Source organism: Chelonia mydas, chromosome 2 (assembly GCF_015237465.2).
Source record: "Chelonia mydas isolate rCheMyd1 chromosome 2, rCheMyd1.pri.v2, whole genome shotgun sequence".
NCBI lineage: Eukaryota > Metazoa > Chordata > Testudines > Cheloniidae > Chelonia > Chelonia mydas.
In genome coordinates this window covers 246,304,407-246,323,723 of record NC_057850.1, presented here as the reverse complement: position 1 = coordinate 246,323,723, position 19,317 = coordinate 246,304,407, and the positions used below count along the sequence as shown (strand labels likewise).

Genomic DNA, 19,317 nt, shown 5'->3' with positions numbered 1-19,317 from the left:
TGTCCCCTGACTGCCCCGACTTCTATCCACACCACAGCCCCTAACTGCCCCCTAGGACCTCACCCAGTATCCAACTCCCCCTGCTTCCTGTCCCCTGAATGCCCCAACCCCTATCCACACCCCCGCCCCCTGACAGCCCCCTGGGACTCCCATGCCCCATCCAACTGCCCCCTGCTCCCTGACTGCCCCCGGGGACCCCCTACCCCTTATCCAACCCCCCCTCTCCCCGCTCCCTTACCATGCTGCTCAGAGCAGCAGGAGCTCACAGCTGCGCCACCTGGCCAGAGACAGCCACGCTGCCTGCGCTGCCCAACAGGAGTGGCGGGCCAGAGTGCTGGCAGCGTGGTGCACTGAGGCTGTGGTGGAGGGGGACAGCAGGGGCGGGGCTGGGGGCTAGGATCCCTGTCCGGGAGCTCAGAGGCCAGGCAGGACGGTCCTGTGGGCCGGATGTGGCCCACAGGCCGTAGTTTGCCCACCTCGAAGAGCCTTCAAGACTGCAGTCTGGAGACACCAGATTTTATTGTCTTTCAACTAGTGGCCAACCCTTCCACTGGAATGATATATATCGGGGGGGGGGGGGGGGAATCTGTTTATTTAAATTAGATTTGCTTGTGTGTAATATTTTGCCTACTTCCCACTTTCAATTGTTATTTAATAGCTGAATAGGAAGGGGGTGTATATACATGAGACTCCGCTCTCTCCAACCTTCCTTCCCTCAAATTCAGCTCTGCCCTTAAGCAGAAAAATAAGCAGGATCAGGATGCAAGGGATGCGCTGTCACTTGTCGACATGAAAGCAGCTCGGTGGAAAGAAAAGGCTGTTTGAAAATATCTCCTGGACACATCTGAGCAGCAGCACTTTTCATATGTACTTGTACTATTGACAAGCTTGTACTACTGACTGAGAAGCCAAGTGGGCTAGAGGGCAGAGGAGGAATTCCTGCACACTCCCTTTCCCCTCTGCCCATTCCAGCTATAACACATGACTGAATCCTAGTGGAGGAAGAAGAATGTTTTACAAATGTATGAATAATTTAGTAAACAAATTACACTTTGGAGGTTGGGCTAAACCTCCCTTAAAAGCAGGAGGAGCAGTGGAAGGGAAACAGGAATTCAGGATTTGCCATACTGGATCAGACAAGTGATCCATGCACTCCAGGAGCCCGTCTCCAATGGAAAACATGAGACCCTTAAGTAGCTATGTCTGAAATGGGCTATGGACAGGGAGTTCTTGGGGCTGTAGCATATCAGAGTGCAGGGAGTTGCAGAGTCTACTATTATTGAGAAAAACCCACACTGGTGTTGGTCAGTTCAGTATACGAATAGCAACTCTAAACCCAGGCTGGCTGCAACAATTCTGTCTGCACTTCCATTGAACATTTATTTTAGTTTCAGAGTAACAGCCGTGTTAGTCTGTATTCGCAAAAAGAAAAGGAGTACTTGTGGCACCTTAGAGACTAACCAATTTATTTGAGCATAAGCTTTCGTGAGCTACAGCTCACTTCATCGGATGCATACTGTGGAAAGTATAGAAGACCTTTTTATACACACAAAGCATGAAAAAATGGGTGTTTACCACTACAAAAGGTTTTCTCTCCCCCCACCCCACTCTCCTGCTGGTAATAGCTTATCTAAAGTGATTACTCTCCTTACAATGTGTATGATAATCAAGGTGGGCCATTTCCAGCACAAATCCAGGGTTTAACAAGAACGTCGGGGGGGGGGGGGGGGGGGGTGTTAGGAAAAAACAAGGGGAAATAGGTTACCTTGCATAATGACTTAGCCACTCCCAGTCTCTATTCAAGCCTAAGTTAATTGTATCCAATTTGCAAACGAATTCCAATTCAACAGTCTTGGTATGCTTGATAGAGATCTTGTAGGTGTTTGCATTTGCTCCAATCCCTCAGACAAACACCTACAAGATCTCTATCAAGCATTCTTACATCTACAATACCCACCTGCGGAAGTGAAGAAACAGATTGATAGAGCCAGAAGAGTTCCCAGAAGTCACCTACTATAGGACAGGCCTAACAAAGAAAATAACAGAATGCCACTAGCCGTCACCTTCAGCCCCCAGCTAAAACCCATCCAATGCATTATTAAGGATCTACAACCTATCCTGAGGGATGACCCAACACTCTCACAAATCTTGGGAGACAGACCAGTCCTTGCCTACAGACAGACCCCCAACCTGAAGCAAATACTAACCAGCAACCACATACCACACAACAGAACCACTAACCCAGGAACCTATCCTTGCAACAAAGCCCGTTGCCAACTGTGCCCACATATCTATTCAGGGGACACCATCACAGGGCCTAATAACATCAGCCACACTATCAGAGGCTCGTTCACCTGCACAGCCACCAATATGATATATGCCATCATGTGCCAGCAATGCCCCTCTGCTATGTACATTGGTCAAACTGGACAGTCTCTACGTAAAAGAATAAATGGACACAAATCAGATGTCAAGAATTATAACATTCATAAACCAGTCGGAGAACACTTCAATCTCTCTGGTCACGCGATTACAGACATGAAAGTTGCGATATTACAACAAAAAAACTTCAAATCCAGACTCCAGCGAGAGACTGTTGAATTGGAATTCATTTGCAAATTGGATACAATTAACTTAGGCTTGAATAGAGACTGGGAGTGGCTAAGTCATTATGCAAGGTAACCTATTTCCCCTTGTTTTTTCCTAACACTCCCTCCCCCCCAGATGTTCTTGTTAAACCCTGGATTTGTGCTGGAAATGGCCCAACTTGATTATCATATACATTGTAAGGAGAGTGATCACTTTAGATAAGCTATTACCAGCAGGAGAGTGGGGTGGGGGGAGAGAAAACCTTTTGTAGTGGTAAACACCCATTTTTTCATGCTTTGTGTGTATAAAAAGATCTTCTATACTTTCCACAGTATGCATCTGATGAAGTGAGCTGTAGGTCACGAAAGCTTATGCTCAAATAAATTGGTTAGTCTCTAAGGTGCCACAAGTACTCCTTTTCTTTTATTTATTTTAGTGAAACCTTCCTTTTTATTTTTTCAAGCAAATTTGTGGTTAATGGCTTTTTAAAATATACCTATCTTTATATTTTTTCTAATTTACAGAAGTACTTTAAGAAATGGTTAATCCTGATGCAGGATTGAGCCCATACTTAGTACGCAGGGTGCTGACCACCATGGCCCAATAGTCTTATTGGCTTCAAGGGAGTTATTCACACGCTTAAATACAAACACATACTTATATGCTTTGCTGGATTGGGCCAGGATGCTCAGCATTTTACACAGTGGAGTCCTATATGACCAGAGTGTGAACCTGTGATATAATAACCATATACAGTTCACTTTCTTATTTGAATGTAGCTTACTTACATCTTTCAGGAGCCTGGTCAATATGATCTGGACAAAGGAGAGAGAAGTTACTGAAATCCTGAAAGGTGCCTGCTCCAGCAGCACAGGGGTAATGGTACATCTGGGTACATTTCTCTTCACAGCATTTGATAGTGGCTCCAAGGTGCTTACAATATGCACATCGCTGAAAAACAGACATGCAGTTCTTTTTATGATGAAACTGAATACAAAAACTACAGTTCACAGAAGAAATCCCTTCATTGCACAAATCAAAAAATCCATTCTCATGTCAGCCACTGAGGCCCAGCCAGTGCCAAAGGTCTTAATCACAGAAGCAATGTTACAACCACGTATCTACTCTACAGATTTTCACTTTGCAAAGACGGCTGACAGCTTGGAATCTGGTGCTCCCTCATGGTCATTCTAGCTGAAGATTTTTGAGCTGGATTTTCAAGAGTACACAGAGCTGCTTAACTCTGCAAGTGAACAGTAGAACTCCCATTGACTTCACTGGAAGCAGAGCTAGGGCAATGCTGAGAACTGTGGAAAGTCCCAACCCTTAGCTACAATCTGCTTAACCTTCTGAGGTGCATTATGTGGCAATCCCCTAAAATGGCAAACACCAACATACAATCAAAATTTATCCTCATTATTTACTGCTGTCCATATAAACAGACTGTCATCAGCTGCAAGAACCGTTTGCTTCACATGAATAAATCTGCTCTGGTAACTTCAGACTTTTTGATGGTGGAATATATTTCCTTTACTTTTTATCTATTGTCTAATTTTAGCTATTTCTTTTGTAAAGAGGACTGTAAAGTAATTCAGAATAGTGCACGCAGAGGCTATGCATGTTGGTAAGGGCTGTTACTAGAAATGGTATAATTCTGATATTGTGAAATAACAGTGTACATTAGAATATGAAAATACGTGAAAGTAAACAGGAAGTATCATGTTCTACTTAAAAGATCAACACATTATACCTAGTATGGAGCACCTTGTCTCGCAAAGTGATGGACTAGATTACCTAGTATCTCTTTCCCATCTCTAATTACTGTCATTCTATGATATACGAGTTCAGGCAACAGAATACTTTACACGGAATCAGTACTGTTCAATAATGATCACATCTGTATACGTGAAAACAGAATTCCTCAAGAACTAACAATCTGTCATAGGGCCATCCTACCTGGAGTTCGTTCTGTATGACAGGTGCACCTGCCTTAGGGTATGTCTACACTATGAAATTAGGTCGATATTATAGAAGTCAATTTTTAGAAATCCATTTTATACAGTCAATAGCGTATGTCCACACTAAGCGCATTAAGTCAGCAGAGTGCGTCCTCACTACCGTGGCTAGCATCGACTTACGGACCGGTGCACTGTGGGTAGCTATCCCACAGTTCCCGCAGTCTCTGCCACCCATTGGAATTTTGGGTTAAGCTCCCAATGCCTGATGGGGCAAAAACACTTTCACGGGTGGTTTTGGGTACATGTCGTCAGTCGCCCCTCCCTCTGTAAAAGCAACGGCAGACAATCGTTTTGCGCCTTTTTTCCGCACAGACGCCATACCACGGCAAGTGTGCAACCCGCTCAGCTCAGCTCGCCGACACCGCCGCTGTTGTGTCCTGGGTGCTACTGTCAGCAGACGGTGCAGTAGGACTGCTAACCGTCGTCATACACTGCTTCCGCTGCAACTCTGCTCTACTGCTATTGTCTCAATAGCGAATTTCTCCATGTTGTCTGCCATGGGCTCCCGGGTACGTGTGTTCTTCCTCGGGAAACGTGCGCAGTGCTGACTGTCGTCCTCCATCGCTTCCGCTGCAATTCTGCTCTCATGAATCCACCTCGCAAGTCCTCTTGTTGTTCTCTATAAATATCTATTCTCATGGCATCCGTCAGCCACCGCTTCCGCTGCAACTCCGCTCTCCTGCAGATGCCATACCACGGCAAGCTCGGAGCCCACTCAGATCACCACGGCAGTTATGAGCATTGTAAACACCTCACGCATTATCCTGCAGTATGTGCAGAACCAGAACCTGCAAGAGCAGGCGAGGAGGCGACGGCAGTGCAGTGACGAGAGTGATGAGGACATGGCCCCAGCAATTTGGACATCCTGGTGGCAATGGGGCAGGCTCATACAGTGGAACGCCGATTCTGGGCCCGGAAAACGAGCACAGACTGATGGGATAACATAGTGTTGCAGGTCTGCGATGATTTCTGTTGGCTGTGTAAGGGCACTTTCATGGAACTTTGACTTGCTTTTCCCTGCCCTGAAGCACAAGAATACCAAGATGAGAGCAGCCCTCACAGTTCACAAGCGAGTGGCGATAGCCCTCTGGAAGCTTGCAACACCAGACAGCTACCGGTTTGTCGGGAATCAATTTGGAGTGGACAAATCTACTGTGGGGGCTGCTGTGATCCAAGTAGCCAACGCAATCACTGAGCTGCTGCTGTCAAGGGTAGTGACTCTGGGAAATGTGCAGGTCGTAGTGGATGGCTTTGCTGCAATGGGATTCCCTAACTGTGGTGGGGAGACAGACGGAACACATATCCCTATCTTGGCACCAGAGCACCTTGGCAGCCAGCACATGAACCGCAAGGGGTACTTTTCAATGGTGCTGCAAGCACTGGTGGATTACAAGGGACGTTTCACCGACATCAACGTGGGATGGCCGGGAAAGGTACATGATGCTCTCGTCTTCAGGAACTCTGGTCTGTTTGAACAGCTACAGGAAGGGACTTACTTTCCAGACCAGAAAATAACCGTTGGGGATGTTGAAATGCCTATAGATATCCTGAAACCATACACAGGCACCCTGGACAGTAGTAAGGAGCTGTTCAACTATAGGCTGAGCAAGTGCAGAATGGTGGTAGAATGTGCATTTGGATGTTTAACAGCGTGCTGACGCAGTTTACTGACTCGGTTAGACCTCAGTGAAACCAATATTCCCATTGTTATTGCTGCTTGCTGTGTGCTCCACAATATCTGTGAGAGTAAGGGGGAGATGTTTATGAGAGGGTGGGAGGTTGAGGCAAATCGCCTGTCCGCTGATTATGTGCAGCCAGACACCAGGGCAATTAGAAGAGCACAGCAGGGCGCGCTGCACATCAGAGAAGCTTTGAAAACCAGTTTCATGACTGGCCAGGCTATGGTGTGACAGTTCTGTTTGTTTCTCCTTAATGAAAACCCGCCCCCTTGGTTCACTCTACTTCCCTGTAAGCCCACCGCCCTCCCCACTTTGATCATCGCTTGCAGAGGCAATAAAGTCATGTTGTTTCAAAATCATGCATTCTTTATTAATTCATCACACAAATAGGGGGATAACTGCCAAGGTAGCCCGGGAGGGGTGGGGAAGGAGGGAAGCACTGGGTGGGGTGGTGGATGAGGGGAGGAGGGAAGGACAAAGCCACACTGCACTTCAAAACTTATTGAATGCCAGCCTTCTGTTGCTTGGACAGTCCTCTGGGGTGGAGTAGTTGGGTGCCCGGAGCGCCCCCCACGCGTGTTCTTGGGCTTCTGGGTGAGGAGGCTATGGAACTTGGGGAGGAGGTGGGCGGTTACACGGGGGCTGCAGCGGCAGTCTGTGATCCTGCTGCCTTTCCTGCAGCTCCACCAGACACCGGAGCATATCATGTTGATCCCCCAGTAACCTCAGCATTGCATCCTGCCTCCTCTCATTGCGCTGCCGCCACCTCTCATCTCGCTCCCGCCACCTCTCGTCTCACTCATCCCTCCTGTTCTCGCATTCATTTTCTGCTTTCTTGGACTCTGACATTGTTTGCCTACATGCATTCTGCTGAGCTCTTTCAGTGCGGGAAGACTGCATGAGCTCAGAGAACATTTCATCGCGAGTGTGGTTTTTTCGCCTTCTTATTTGCGCTAGCCTCTGGGACGGAGAAGATAGGGGGAGCGCTGAAACATTTTCAGCTGCGGGAGGGAAAAAAAGAGAGAGTAGTATTTAAAAAGACATTTTAGAGAACGGGTAGACTCTTTCACGGTGAACCAAGCTGTTAACATTACATAGCACATGTGCTTTCGGTACAAGGTCGGATTTTGCCTCTTATATTGAGGGCCTGCTGGTTTGGTGTGAGAGATCACACATGCAGGGCCGGGCAATAGAATTAGGCTTGCAGGCAGCCATGGTAAGCCAGTCTTTCGGCTTCTTCAACCTTCATAACATGTGGGAATGGTTTCAAACAGCAGCGCCCTCCTTTCCCATACCAAGCACCCGTTGGGTTGGCCATTTAAAAGGAGGGGCTGTGGTTTTTGGGTTAATGTGCAGCACAAACCCAACTAAACCCTCGCCCACTCAGTTCTCTGGGATGATCACTCTCCTGAGGATTCATAGATTCATAGATATTTAGGTCAGAAGGGACCATTATGATCATCTAGTCTGACCTCCTGCACAGAGAGATAAAGAACTGATGTTGCTTGAATGCCAGCAAACACCAGGACCATATGCTGCTATGCTTTGGTATGCAATGATTCCAGACTACATGCTACTGGCCTGGTGCGGTAAAGTGTCCTACCATGGAGGATGGAATAAGGCTGCCCTCCCCAGAAACCTTTTGCAAAGGCTTTGGGAGTACCTCCAGGAGAGCTTCATGGAGATGTCCCTGGAGGATTTCCACTCCATCCCCAGACACGTTAACAGACTTTTCCAGTAGCTCTACTGGCCGCAAATGCATCCCAAGTCTTCAGGGCAAATTAATCATTAAACACACTTGCTTTTAAACCGTGTATTATATTTACAAAGGTACACTCACCAGAGGTGCCTTCTCCGGCTTCATGGTCTGGGAGCCCGCCTTGGGAGGGATGGGAGGGTATTGGCTCCAGGGTGATAAACAGTTCCTGGCTGTCAGGAAGAACAGTTTCTCCGCTTGCCTGTTGTGTGCTATCCTCCTCCTCCTCATCCCCAAAATCCTCATCCCTGTTGCATGAGACTTCCCCCTTGCAGGTGTCCATGAACGGGGTGGGGTAGTGGTAGGGCCCCCCCCCCCCCCAGAATTGCATGCAGCTCATCATAGAAGTGGCATGTCTAGGGCTCGGACCCGGAGCAGCCATTTACCTCTTTGGTTTTTTGGTAGGCTTGCCTGAGCTCCTTAATTTTCACGTAGTATTGCTGCGGGTCCCTGTTGTACCCTCTGTCCATCATGCCGTTGGAGATTTTTGCAAATATTTTGGCATTTTGTCTTTTGGAACGGAGTTCTGATAGCACGGATTCTCCCCATACAGCGATCAGATCCAGTACTTCCCATTCGGTCCATGCTCTTTTGTGATTCTGGAACCGCATGGTCACCTGTGCTGATGAGCTTGTTACGCTGGCCAAACAGGAAATGAAATTCAGAAGTTCCCAGGGCTTTTCCTGTGTACCTGCCTAGTGCATCTGAGTTGAAAGTGCTGTCCAGAGCGGTCACAATGGAGCACTCTGGGATAGCTCCCAGAGGCCAATACCGTCGAATTGCGTCCACACTACCCCAAATTCGACCTGGCGATGTCGATTTCAGCGCTAATCCCCTCATCGGGGAGGAGTACAGAAATCGATTTTAAGAGCCCTTTAAGTCAACAAAAATGGCTTCATCGTGTGGACGGTTAAATCGATCTAATGCTGCTAAATTTGACCTAAACTCATAGTGTAGACCAGGGCTTAGTTTCCCTTTCAGATTCCCCTGTAACAGTCCAAACAGCCTTTCTCAGTGCCAATAGTCTTGTGGGTCTAAGTTGTTATAAAAGAAAGCCCCGCATCCACACAAGTCCCAATACCATAGTGCAGACAACACATCAAATGCAGCCCTGGTGCCCTCACCACACCCCAGCTCCACCCTGGCTCCCCAGCATAGTCCTCTCACGTCTCTCCGCTAGGACAGCCACCCCAGCCCTTCCAACTGGAGTGCACCCCCATTCTTCCCAGCAGAAACTCCCACAGCCTCTCTGCTGGGATCATCCTTGCCATGGGAGAAGGCCTCACTCCCCCAGGATCTCTCAAAGTTCTGGGTCCAGCTCTCTAGCCCTGGAGATATCAGCGGGTAAGCTCATCCTGCCTTCAGCCCTGGCTCTCTAGCTGGGGGACATCAGCCAGCAAACCCCTCTTGCTGCTCTCTTCCCTTCAGTCTTCTCCCAGGAACCACATTCCGCTTCCTTCTGGGAAGTCCCTTGGTTTTTGGCAGCTCTCACCTGCTTTTCCTGACTAACCAGTCTGCTCTGACTCATTGGGATCCCACCCTCTCTGGGTCTCTCCCTGATCTTCTATAGTCCCCTGGTGCTGACCCACCCTCTTAACTGGCCAAATGGGAGCACCTGTTCTGGTACAGGGGAGATGAACCTACTTCATTCACGGAGGCCAGCTACCCTGCGACAGAACCTCTTTATTCAAGGGGGAAAAAATTCTATCATCTATCTCACCACACCTTTCTGATTCAGTTAATCAGTCCTTTAACTTCTTGGATCTCATAGTCCCCAAAGCACTGTAACATGCTTTTGCACTTTTTCTCCAAGGCAATAATATTTTTTCGGGTATACGGGATTATAGAAAATTTGGAATAAACTGATGAAAAATAGGTCTTTGGTTTATAACAAAGCATATAAAGTATAAAAGCATATAAAGTACCAGGTGAGCTAATTTTTCATTATAAAAATATACACTTTAGGAATACTGGCATATTAGAGTACAAGAGCATCAACTGACACAAAGGAACATGTACTCCAATATGATATCTGCTTAATTCTTTAGAACATAGAAAATGTACATTACCTTAATTCTCCAACATTTCAAGGCTTGGACACAAGACATAAATAATGCTCTTACAATCTCCTGGCAACTGACAACTGATTTTAAGGCAAAGAGTTTGCAAGGATACATGTCTAAGTTAACTGCTACACAGACATTCTTAAAGTCAGACCAATCCACATCCTCAGAGAAACGACCATCTGCACTGCCAACTGAAGGTATATTGGCAGGGAAAAATGGCTATTTCATTTGCAGTATAAAAGAGAAACTGTCAGGCCTACAAAAGAAGCCAATTGATTGGGGGTGGCTACTGCCGAGTATTTTGTGCAACAAGGCTATAAAAAAAAAAAAGAGAGAGAGAGAGAGAATGCCAACATAACGTACAGAGAAGAAAGATTTTACAACCCTTACTGAAGACAGAGGTTCAATGACCTCTTGTTCAGCACTCAAAATTGATATGAATAAGAGGGGTTCACTGCAAAAAGTTTACAGAGCTGAGCTCCGGGTGCCACAAGGCTGGCTATCAAAGATATATTTTTACTGTCATTACAGCTCTGCTGTAAAAATGTCCTTGCCATTGAAATATATAGCTCCAGATATGTGAAGACATGACACACAAGAGGTTAAGAGTCCCGTAGGGTAGAATGCATAGTGGATACCTACATTCAGTACATTAAGATAAGTACTTATCAAAGTACTTGACAAAGCCCTGGCTGGGATGATTTAGTTGGGGACTGGTCCTGCTTTGTGCAGGGGGTTGGACTAGATGACTTCCTGAGGTCCCTTCCAACCCTGATATTCTATGATTCTAAGTGATATTGTAAGCATACGCAGATGACAGTTTTAATATCTACTAGACTTCCAATCTCTACCTATGTATGTTACTAATATCTCTAACTAGTAAGACTATAACTATTACAAGGTTGAAAACACTGTGACAAAGTCACTTTTAGAGACCATACATTCACTGAATCTATGATCTAGGATGCTGTATACAGTAAATGATGGGACTGAATGTGAGGTGCTGAAACCATGCAGCCTACAATCGGAAGCTTCGCAAACTGAAGCTGCATGCTTGTGTTATAGCTGCTACACAACCAGTGGCATAATTTCATATCCAACACTCAAATTGTACAGATTAAGAATGCATGCAAGAGAGGTCTGGTAGGATTAACCCTTAGAATATTATAATTTTCCAGTCAGATTAAGCCTTTAGAAGATATTGGTGTGGTGGTGGGGTGATGGAGGAGGGAGAGAGAGAGAAATGAATGAGATTAATGAAAACATTCAAAGATTCAAAATGTTACTCAAAACTTTGAATTATCAAGTTGTAATAAATACCAGTGTTAATGACACTTAAGGCCTCAAGTTTCTGTTTTAAAATAGTGACCCAAAATGGCACATAATGAACGACAAACGTAGATTTAGAGCGCACCCTTCTCCAAATTTTATGCTGATTCCTGAGGTGTCAGTTAGTGGATACCTCATCACTTTTCTCAAAAGAATGGAAAATAGGATGATAAGAGAAGAGCAAGATCTGAATAACTCTGAGAAGTACTGAAAAATGCCAAAAACATGCTGATTTACAGCATCACATACAGAAAATGTGGGGGGGGGGGGGGGAGGGGATGGAAGCCCCAATTACATTTAATTGAACTCTTCACACCCATCTGCTAAAGCTACATTGGCAATGAAAAGCATTTGGCATTTATACAAAACACACACTTTATAAACAAGGTGGTATATATCATCTGAACCAAATAAAAAATGAAGAATATCAACATCTATTGAATTTATAAGAAGAAGAGAGAAAGCAGTCAGAAGTAATAAATCCTCACAGGGAGTTTTTGCCATAGCTGCTGACTAGAAAACTTACTTTTCCAGCAACACTTCTCTAAAACTGGACTACAAGTTATGGCCAAGAACAAGTATGTAATTGTTGTAACTGACTGACTTTTGTGAGGGAAGTGTTAAAAACAATGAATTAGATGTTTTTAATGCTGTGATACATAAAAGTTCCCAGAACCAATGTTACTTTGGTTGTCTACTGCAAAAATATTTCATCAAGACATTAGAAAAAAAATCAAATTATCAAGAAACTACAAGTGTCTTTTTCCATCACCACACTGTATATTCAAAGATAATAAAAGACTAAAGGAAGGTATAGAGTTTTCAAGATGACCAACAACGGGTAGATGAAATTACATCAGATTCTCAGGGACTGTGTGTCTTGAACGCTGGTCCACAGGACTATTTGGAGCTAGCTGGTTCCAACCTGCCACCTAGGAACCTGCTAACTATTGTCAAATTAGGAGCTGATCTCAGACAGAGGACCTCAGTCCTGGGAGCTGATTGGCAGAATGCTGAAAGTCCTGATTGGTCCACAGCCCCTATTTAAACCTAGCACAGGAACAGGAAGTCATCCATGCAACTGGATCCACTGTGCTCTGGACTGTATGCCTTTTGCTTCCTGCTCCCGCTACCTGGGCTTGACTTCCGGGTATCCCAACTTGGTCTCACTCTGGTTATCGAGCCGTGGTTCTGCTGTCAAGTTCATCTCCTGCTTCTAATCTCCTGATAACCTGACCCCTGGCTGTGTCCTGACACTTGGACTTTCGGTTTGCCCTCTGGTCTGTCTTGGACTCTGAGCTCCTAGTATCTGACCTGGCCTGAATCCCAACTCCTGCTTTGATCACTAGGTCAGATCGCCCATGTTCCAGTCAGGACACAGCTAAAGGTGACGGCATATGGGGCTCCTCTCAGAACATTCAACGCTTGATGCAGGGATAAAAAATGGCAAGCTGTCAAAGCAAGCATGAAATTGTTGTGGTTGTGGATACAGAGGAACCAGAAGTTTTACAGACTCCTGGACTGAAGGAAAGTCTTTGCACAGTGCTATAAAACTAGTGACAAAGTTCAGGTTTTGGTCAGAGCTCATTCCTGCTAATTTTCTTGAACAACAAGACAAGCCACTTTCCTATTCAAAAGCCCTTCATTGGCTACCCACTGCTCTTTGTATCAAGACCAAGCTTCTAGTGATTGCCTTCAAGACCCAGCAGAACTCCAATCCTGCCTACATTTCTGATTTTATTTCTAATTACTGTTCTCTCAGTCATTTAACTCTGCACAACCCTTACATCTAATTGCTCCCCTTCAAATTTTTCTCTCACACTCATCTTTGTGCCTTCATCTATGCTACCCCATATGTTGGGAACAGCCTCCCTGATTTTCTGAATCAAATAGTCATCTTCTCCTTCAAATTTCAATTTGAAACTTACTTAATTCATTAGGTTCATTGGCTCCAATCTGCCGTTGTAACATAACCCATTTCTTTATACTTTTTTAAAAAGTAACTAGAAACCCATGCCAGAGGCAGCTTCTCTCTTCCACTCACTGTGGGGAAACCACCTCCCCAACCCAATGAGCAGAATCAGCATTTTTTTATTCTACCTATGTCCTTCCCATACTCTCCTTGGTTGTCGGGGTTTTTTTTTCTGGTTTTTTTGTTTGTTATGCCATAGACCTGCTAGCCCTTGAATACTACCATTAACCAAAGGGAAGAGTACTGCGCTCATGATTTAAATGTCTTTCTGGAAACAGGAAATGCAACTGGTTTAATGTCCAGAAATAAGTATCAAGAGAAATTGATTAAACAGAAATTATAGAACTGCCAACACCAGAGTTTATTGGGTACCTCCTCCACATTATAAAAAGGTGTATTGATTGACCAGGATTGGAATAGATGCAAAGCAGAAGTTAGCACATGTATCTATCTCAGTTGAGGGTGCTGCAGGCTAACTTAACAATTTTCAGTGTATGCCATAAAAAAAAGAAACTTGTTGGCAGATATGTTGGTCCTGGTGTTAACCAGATAAAAGTAAATCTGACAAAAGTAGCGTAAGCTAAAATTATAGAACAAAAACTTGGTTTTGTCCATACATTATCAAAACATCAAAGTACCTGATCCTTAGAGGGGCTGAGACCCACCAATGTTCATTGGCTTCATGGGAAGTTGAGGATCAGGCCCTAAAAGCTAGGGCAATAGAAGGATTGTTGGCTCTGTCCTCACAGTTAAAAAATATTCTTGGTTTCAAAAAGGGCCTTTATGAAAAAATTGTATCCACTATGTTAACAGATTTCCACTACTGAGGTGCTTTGGAAAAATATTCATCCAAAACCACAGAAATTGTTTTTACTGAAGAGAAGATTATGACAATATGGGTTCTGATCCAGCTGCTACCAATAGTAAATCAAAGGATATATATAATGCCACATTTTATAATTATTTCATAGCCTTTAGTACTCTTAATTAAAGTGAATATGTATTCAATTGTATTATGAAGAAACACTGTGGATTTTAGAAAAGAGGTCAAAATTATGACTTAGAATGGAAACATATGCAATCTTACCAACGCAGAATTCAGTAAAATATGAATTTTACCATTCCAAAACTTATTTTGGATAAAATTACAGACTTTATACTTTGCACAGATCGGTGTATTTCATTTAGCTTTTAAAATGTTAGCTGAGAAATAACAGAATGCAATGAATGATTTTCATTTATAATAGTGTATTGTACCAGGTAGAAGACCCACCTGTTATTATTTTATTGACCTTACACAATTTAATCTATACAAAACAGTACGGCTGTATAAACTGTTATCTTTCAAATGGTTCAGCTATTGAAAATTGTTGTGATGGACTCATATTAGGGGGATAAAGTGAATAATACCTTATGGTCCTGGCAAAAATGAGACCTCAAAGAAATTTGTAAACGTGTAAATGGTGGTTAATGAGATGTGCTACTGTTGTTCTGACAATCATCACTGGTTGCTCTATGATCTGGTAAAAGCCTAGTAATGCTTATGAGCACACATCACTATCAGGATATCTAATATCAAATCCAATGTATTCTAAGTATTGTAGATAACTAAGAAAAATTAAACACACCAACATGTCGACAAAGGAGAGTAAACAATTTTCCATGACATGACTGCTTTAAAAAGGTGCTACGTTATTTGCATGTATAGCAGTACCCATTATTTTCTAATCTTTTAAATTTTATATTAACAATGCCAGATATAGGGAGATGCTTCAAAAAGCTGATAATGAGCAGGACATCCATTGATTGGTTATTTTAAACTTGAAGATTTAATAAAAAATTAAACAACAAAGAACAGGAAATTAAAATTCAGATTGCTCTAGCTTAGATTTTAATTGCACTGTAATTGTAATTTTCTTTTACCACCATAACTCACTAAATGAAACATTTTGAAGCACCAGCAAACTCTAAAGTAATTTAAAAGGCAAACTTTAAACCTGAGAAAACATTTCCTTCCCTTAGTTTGTTTAAAACAAACAAACAAATAAAACCAACGCGTGCCTATGTCAGGCTCTTGGTGCTTTGATATCTTTAAAAACTCACAATATTAAACAAACTATGAAGTACAGTATATATTACATACAAAAAAAATGTGAAAAGAATGCCATTGTTGCAAAGTTAAGCACTGAAAAGTTAGGAAATACCAAAATTAAGGTTACGGGTCCAATCTTAATTCCGTACCTTTGACAGAATGCATTATGATCACACGTAATTAAATGCAGCATGTATTTAACCACAAGATCATATACTATTTTTTCCACAGGATTCCAGCCTCATTCAGTGCACAGGATGGAAAGAGCTCAATGAATAGGTATTATTCATTACTTCTTTTTATCCTCCTACTCAATGTGTGGATCCTGTGCTGTACTGAATGTACACCATCCAAACTCTGCACTGAATATTAAATTATTAATTTCCTAATGGGCATGTCTATCCTGCATTCACTGTACTATCAGTTATGAAATTATTAATAGATTTATCTTCACAACCTCTCTGTAAGGTGAAGGGGCATTATCTCTATTTTATAGATGGGGTAGTGAGGCAGACAGAAATTAAGGCTAAAATTGACAACAGTATACACCAATTTTGGGTGCCCATTTTGATACATCTAAAGGCATGATTTTTTTCAGAGTACTTAGCATTTTTATAGCCCTTTATACCTGAAGCTGTGCAGTTGCAACTTAGGCAAATCAGGTCACAGGTGTTTGAAGCTGGTCATCCAGAAAATGTGGCACAATCAATTAGTGACCAACTGTGAACATTTTGTCCTCAGTGACCTGCCAACATCACATGTAACCATAATTCTGGCATATACTAACTCTTCAATACTTAAGTTTCCAATCTTAACATTATTTCAACAGTTTTTGTATGATATTTCCATTTTTTTTAAACACAGCAAAATTAAAATTATATTCTGTGGAACCATATTGACCACCACATGGGTCATCAGCAAAGTCAGGTTCTTTAAATCCACACCACACATTTCAAATCACTTGGGCTAATGGACTAACTGGTTGGCTACTTGCAGCAGCAGTAGACTGCTATTTTCCAGAGAGACCAGCCCACGGGGTTGGGGAGTGAAACACACACTTACCAATGGGTTACACAACTATTTGCAGACAGCAGAAGCCTGAAGAATCCTGGATTCTAGCCCAGATTCTGGAGGGGAATGTGCTCTAGTAGTTATAGACCCTTCTGCTCCTGTCTACCTTACCTGACTCCTGCTACGTAGAGACATGTTTGTAGAAGATTATAATTTAGAGATAGTCCCTCACAAGGGACAGTATTATGAATATGGAAATTTGGAGATGTGTGCCCTGGAGTTGGGGGTTGGGAGCACCACATGGCTATGTGCAGCAGTTCACCTGAGAGGCTCTCCAGTTTGTTTTATTAAAGTTTTATTCCTTTCTCATCCACTGGTTTGTTATTTGATGAATCCCAAGATCATTACATGGTATCCGAAGTGCTGAATGAGAAGGAAACTGCAGTGATTTTGAAGCTAACCTGGGTTTGCAACTTAAAGCAGAGACAAAGGGAGGCACCAAAGAAGCACGGGGAGCACGAGGCACACAGGCTTTTGCATGTATTTGGTGAGCACAACAGTAGCTTGACTAGCTTAAGTGGAGGGAAAAAGCCAAAAATGGATGTGTTGCAACCTCCATCCAGTCTGCAATTGTCAGGCAATGCTGCCAAGAACTGGAAAACATTCAGACAGAGATCTGAATTGTATTTAGCAGCCATAGGGGCAGAGGAGAAAAATGAAAGTGAAATCATCCATGTATTAAATTCAAAGAATATAGCCAGAATAGGTCAACTCAAAGAGTGGAACCTGCAGCTATGAAAACCACTGCTGGGGGAAGACTGGTTTTCAGATGGTCATGTGGAAGTTGTGGATCACAGCATGCCCCCAAACAGTGTGTTGCTTTGCGAAACTCTGTCATAAATGTGGGAAAAATAAACATTTTGCAAAATGCTGCAGAGCCCAAATGCAGAAAAGTCAAGTGCATTCAGTTAAAGACACTCTGGTTGAGGAGTTTTTCTGTAGACGAACTGGGATCTAGCAAGCCTGATGAGACGGACTGGATACTGTCTGTGACCGTGAATGGAATAATTATTCCACTGAAACTGGACACAGGAGCTCAGGTTAATATTCTGTCTGAACAAGATTATGAAGGACTGAAAATAAGACCAAAACTGGCACCAACAAAAATAAAAGTAACTGGTTATTCTGGAACAAATATACCACTAAAGGAAAGGTGCATTGCTAGCATCAACCATTTACAAAAATACTATATAGGCTCCCTTTCATTGTAGTGCCAAATGAGGTGACATCAATTTTAGGCCTGGCTGCATGTGAGAAATTCAGTCTGGTAACATGGGCACTGCTTTCACTGCAAGATCATATTGAACCTGGCTATGAGATACTCTTTTGGGAATATCATGACCTGTTTCAAAGGTTGGGTTGCTTGCAGGGTGAACATACAATCTGGATAAACCAGCAGGTGCGTCCAGTTCTCCATCCATGTAGAAAGATGCCATTTTCACTCGGTGATAAACTCAAGTCGGAGCTTGAAAGGATGGAAGCAATACAAGTAATACAAAAAAATTGAGGAGACAACATAATGGGCGAGCTTCCTCGTCATTGTGGAGAAAAGTAACGGCCAGCTACGCATATGCTTAGATCCCAGAGACCTCAACAAGGCTATAAAAAACATTTCAAACTATCAACCAGAGAAGAGATTATGGCTCAATTTGCAAATGCTAAATATTTCAATAAATGGGATGAATCCACAGGTTTTTTGCAGCTACAATTAAATGAAGAAAGCTCAAAGTTATGCACATTTAATACCCCATTTGGAAGATACTAAATCTCATGCTTACCTTTTGGCATAGCTTCAGCACCAGGAGTGTACCACAAAACCAGACCTAAGATCTATGAACATATTAATGGTGTTGACACCTCAATGGATGACATCATCATCTGGGGCTCAATGAAAGAGGAGTATGATCATAGACTTTGGGATGTCCCGGGTGCAACTACCAATGCAAACCTCAAACTAAATATGGAGAAATGTGTTTTAGGGATTATAGAACTGGCTTTTGCTGGGGCCATTATTTCCAGGGAAGGTATAAAACCTAATAAGAGGAAGATTTCAGCCATTGAAATGATGCCACATTCCCCAGTCAAAGAAAGATGTCCAACAGTTCCTGGGAATGGTTAATTATCTTGGGAAAATTCATACCTAATCCACCAAAGCAGCAGCTTTGAGAAAATTCCTAGAGAATAAAAATGAAATGGTATTAGGGTGCAGAACAGGAGGCATCATGAGAAGGTTTAAAACAACTAATTCAAGAGCCAATGTTGAAGTTCTATGTACCAGGAAAGCCTATTAAAATTTCAGCAGAGGCTTCACAGTCTGGGTTAGGTGCAGTGATTTTAAAGAAGCATTAAGATTGTTGGCAACCAGTGGCATATGCATCCAAATCACTGACTGAGGCAGAAACGAGATACACACAGGTCAAGAAGGAACTTTTAGGAATGTTGTTTGCCTGTGAGAGACTCAATCAGTATATTTATGGATAGACAGTGGAAGTTGAAATGGACCACAAACCCCTTATAGTGCTATTTAGAAAACCAGTAAATGACTACCTTAAGGACTCAAAGAATGATGATAAAGCTGCAAAACTATGATTTGGTTGCGACCTACGTGCCCGGTAAATTTATGTTCACTGCAGATGCACTTTTCAGAGCAGTGGCAGAGAAGACTTTAGAGACAGAGATGCAAGCCTACGTAGATCTCATTGTAAAGTAAATTCCCATAGCTAACAGGAAACTGCAACAAATAAG

At 43.2% G+C, this 19,317-nt stretch overlaps 1 protein-coding gene across 27 annotated transcripts in view; it reads right to left on the bottom strand.

Moving 5' to 3' along the window:
* Positions 1 to 19,317, bottom strand: part of KMT2C (lysine methyltransferase 2C) — a 327,313-nt gene that overhangs the window by 143,961 nt on the left and 164,035 nt on the right. For all 27 annotated transcript variants that reach the window (XM_043541583.1, XM_043541577.1, XM_043541582.1 and 24 more), the window contains one exon: positions 3,378 to 3,540. In XM_043541583.1, the coding sequence (XP_043397518.1) occupies positions 3,378 to 3,540 (163 nt within the window). The remainder of the gene's footprint in view (positions 1 to 3,377; positions 3,541 to 19,317) is intronic.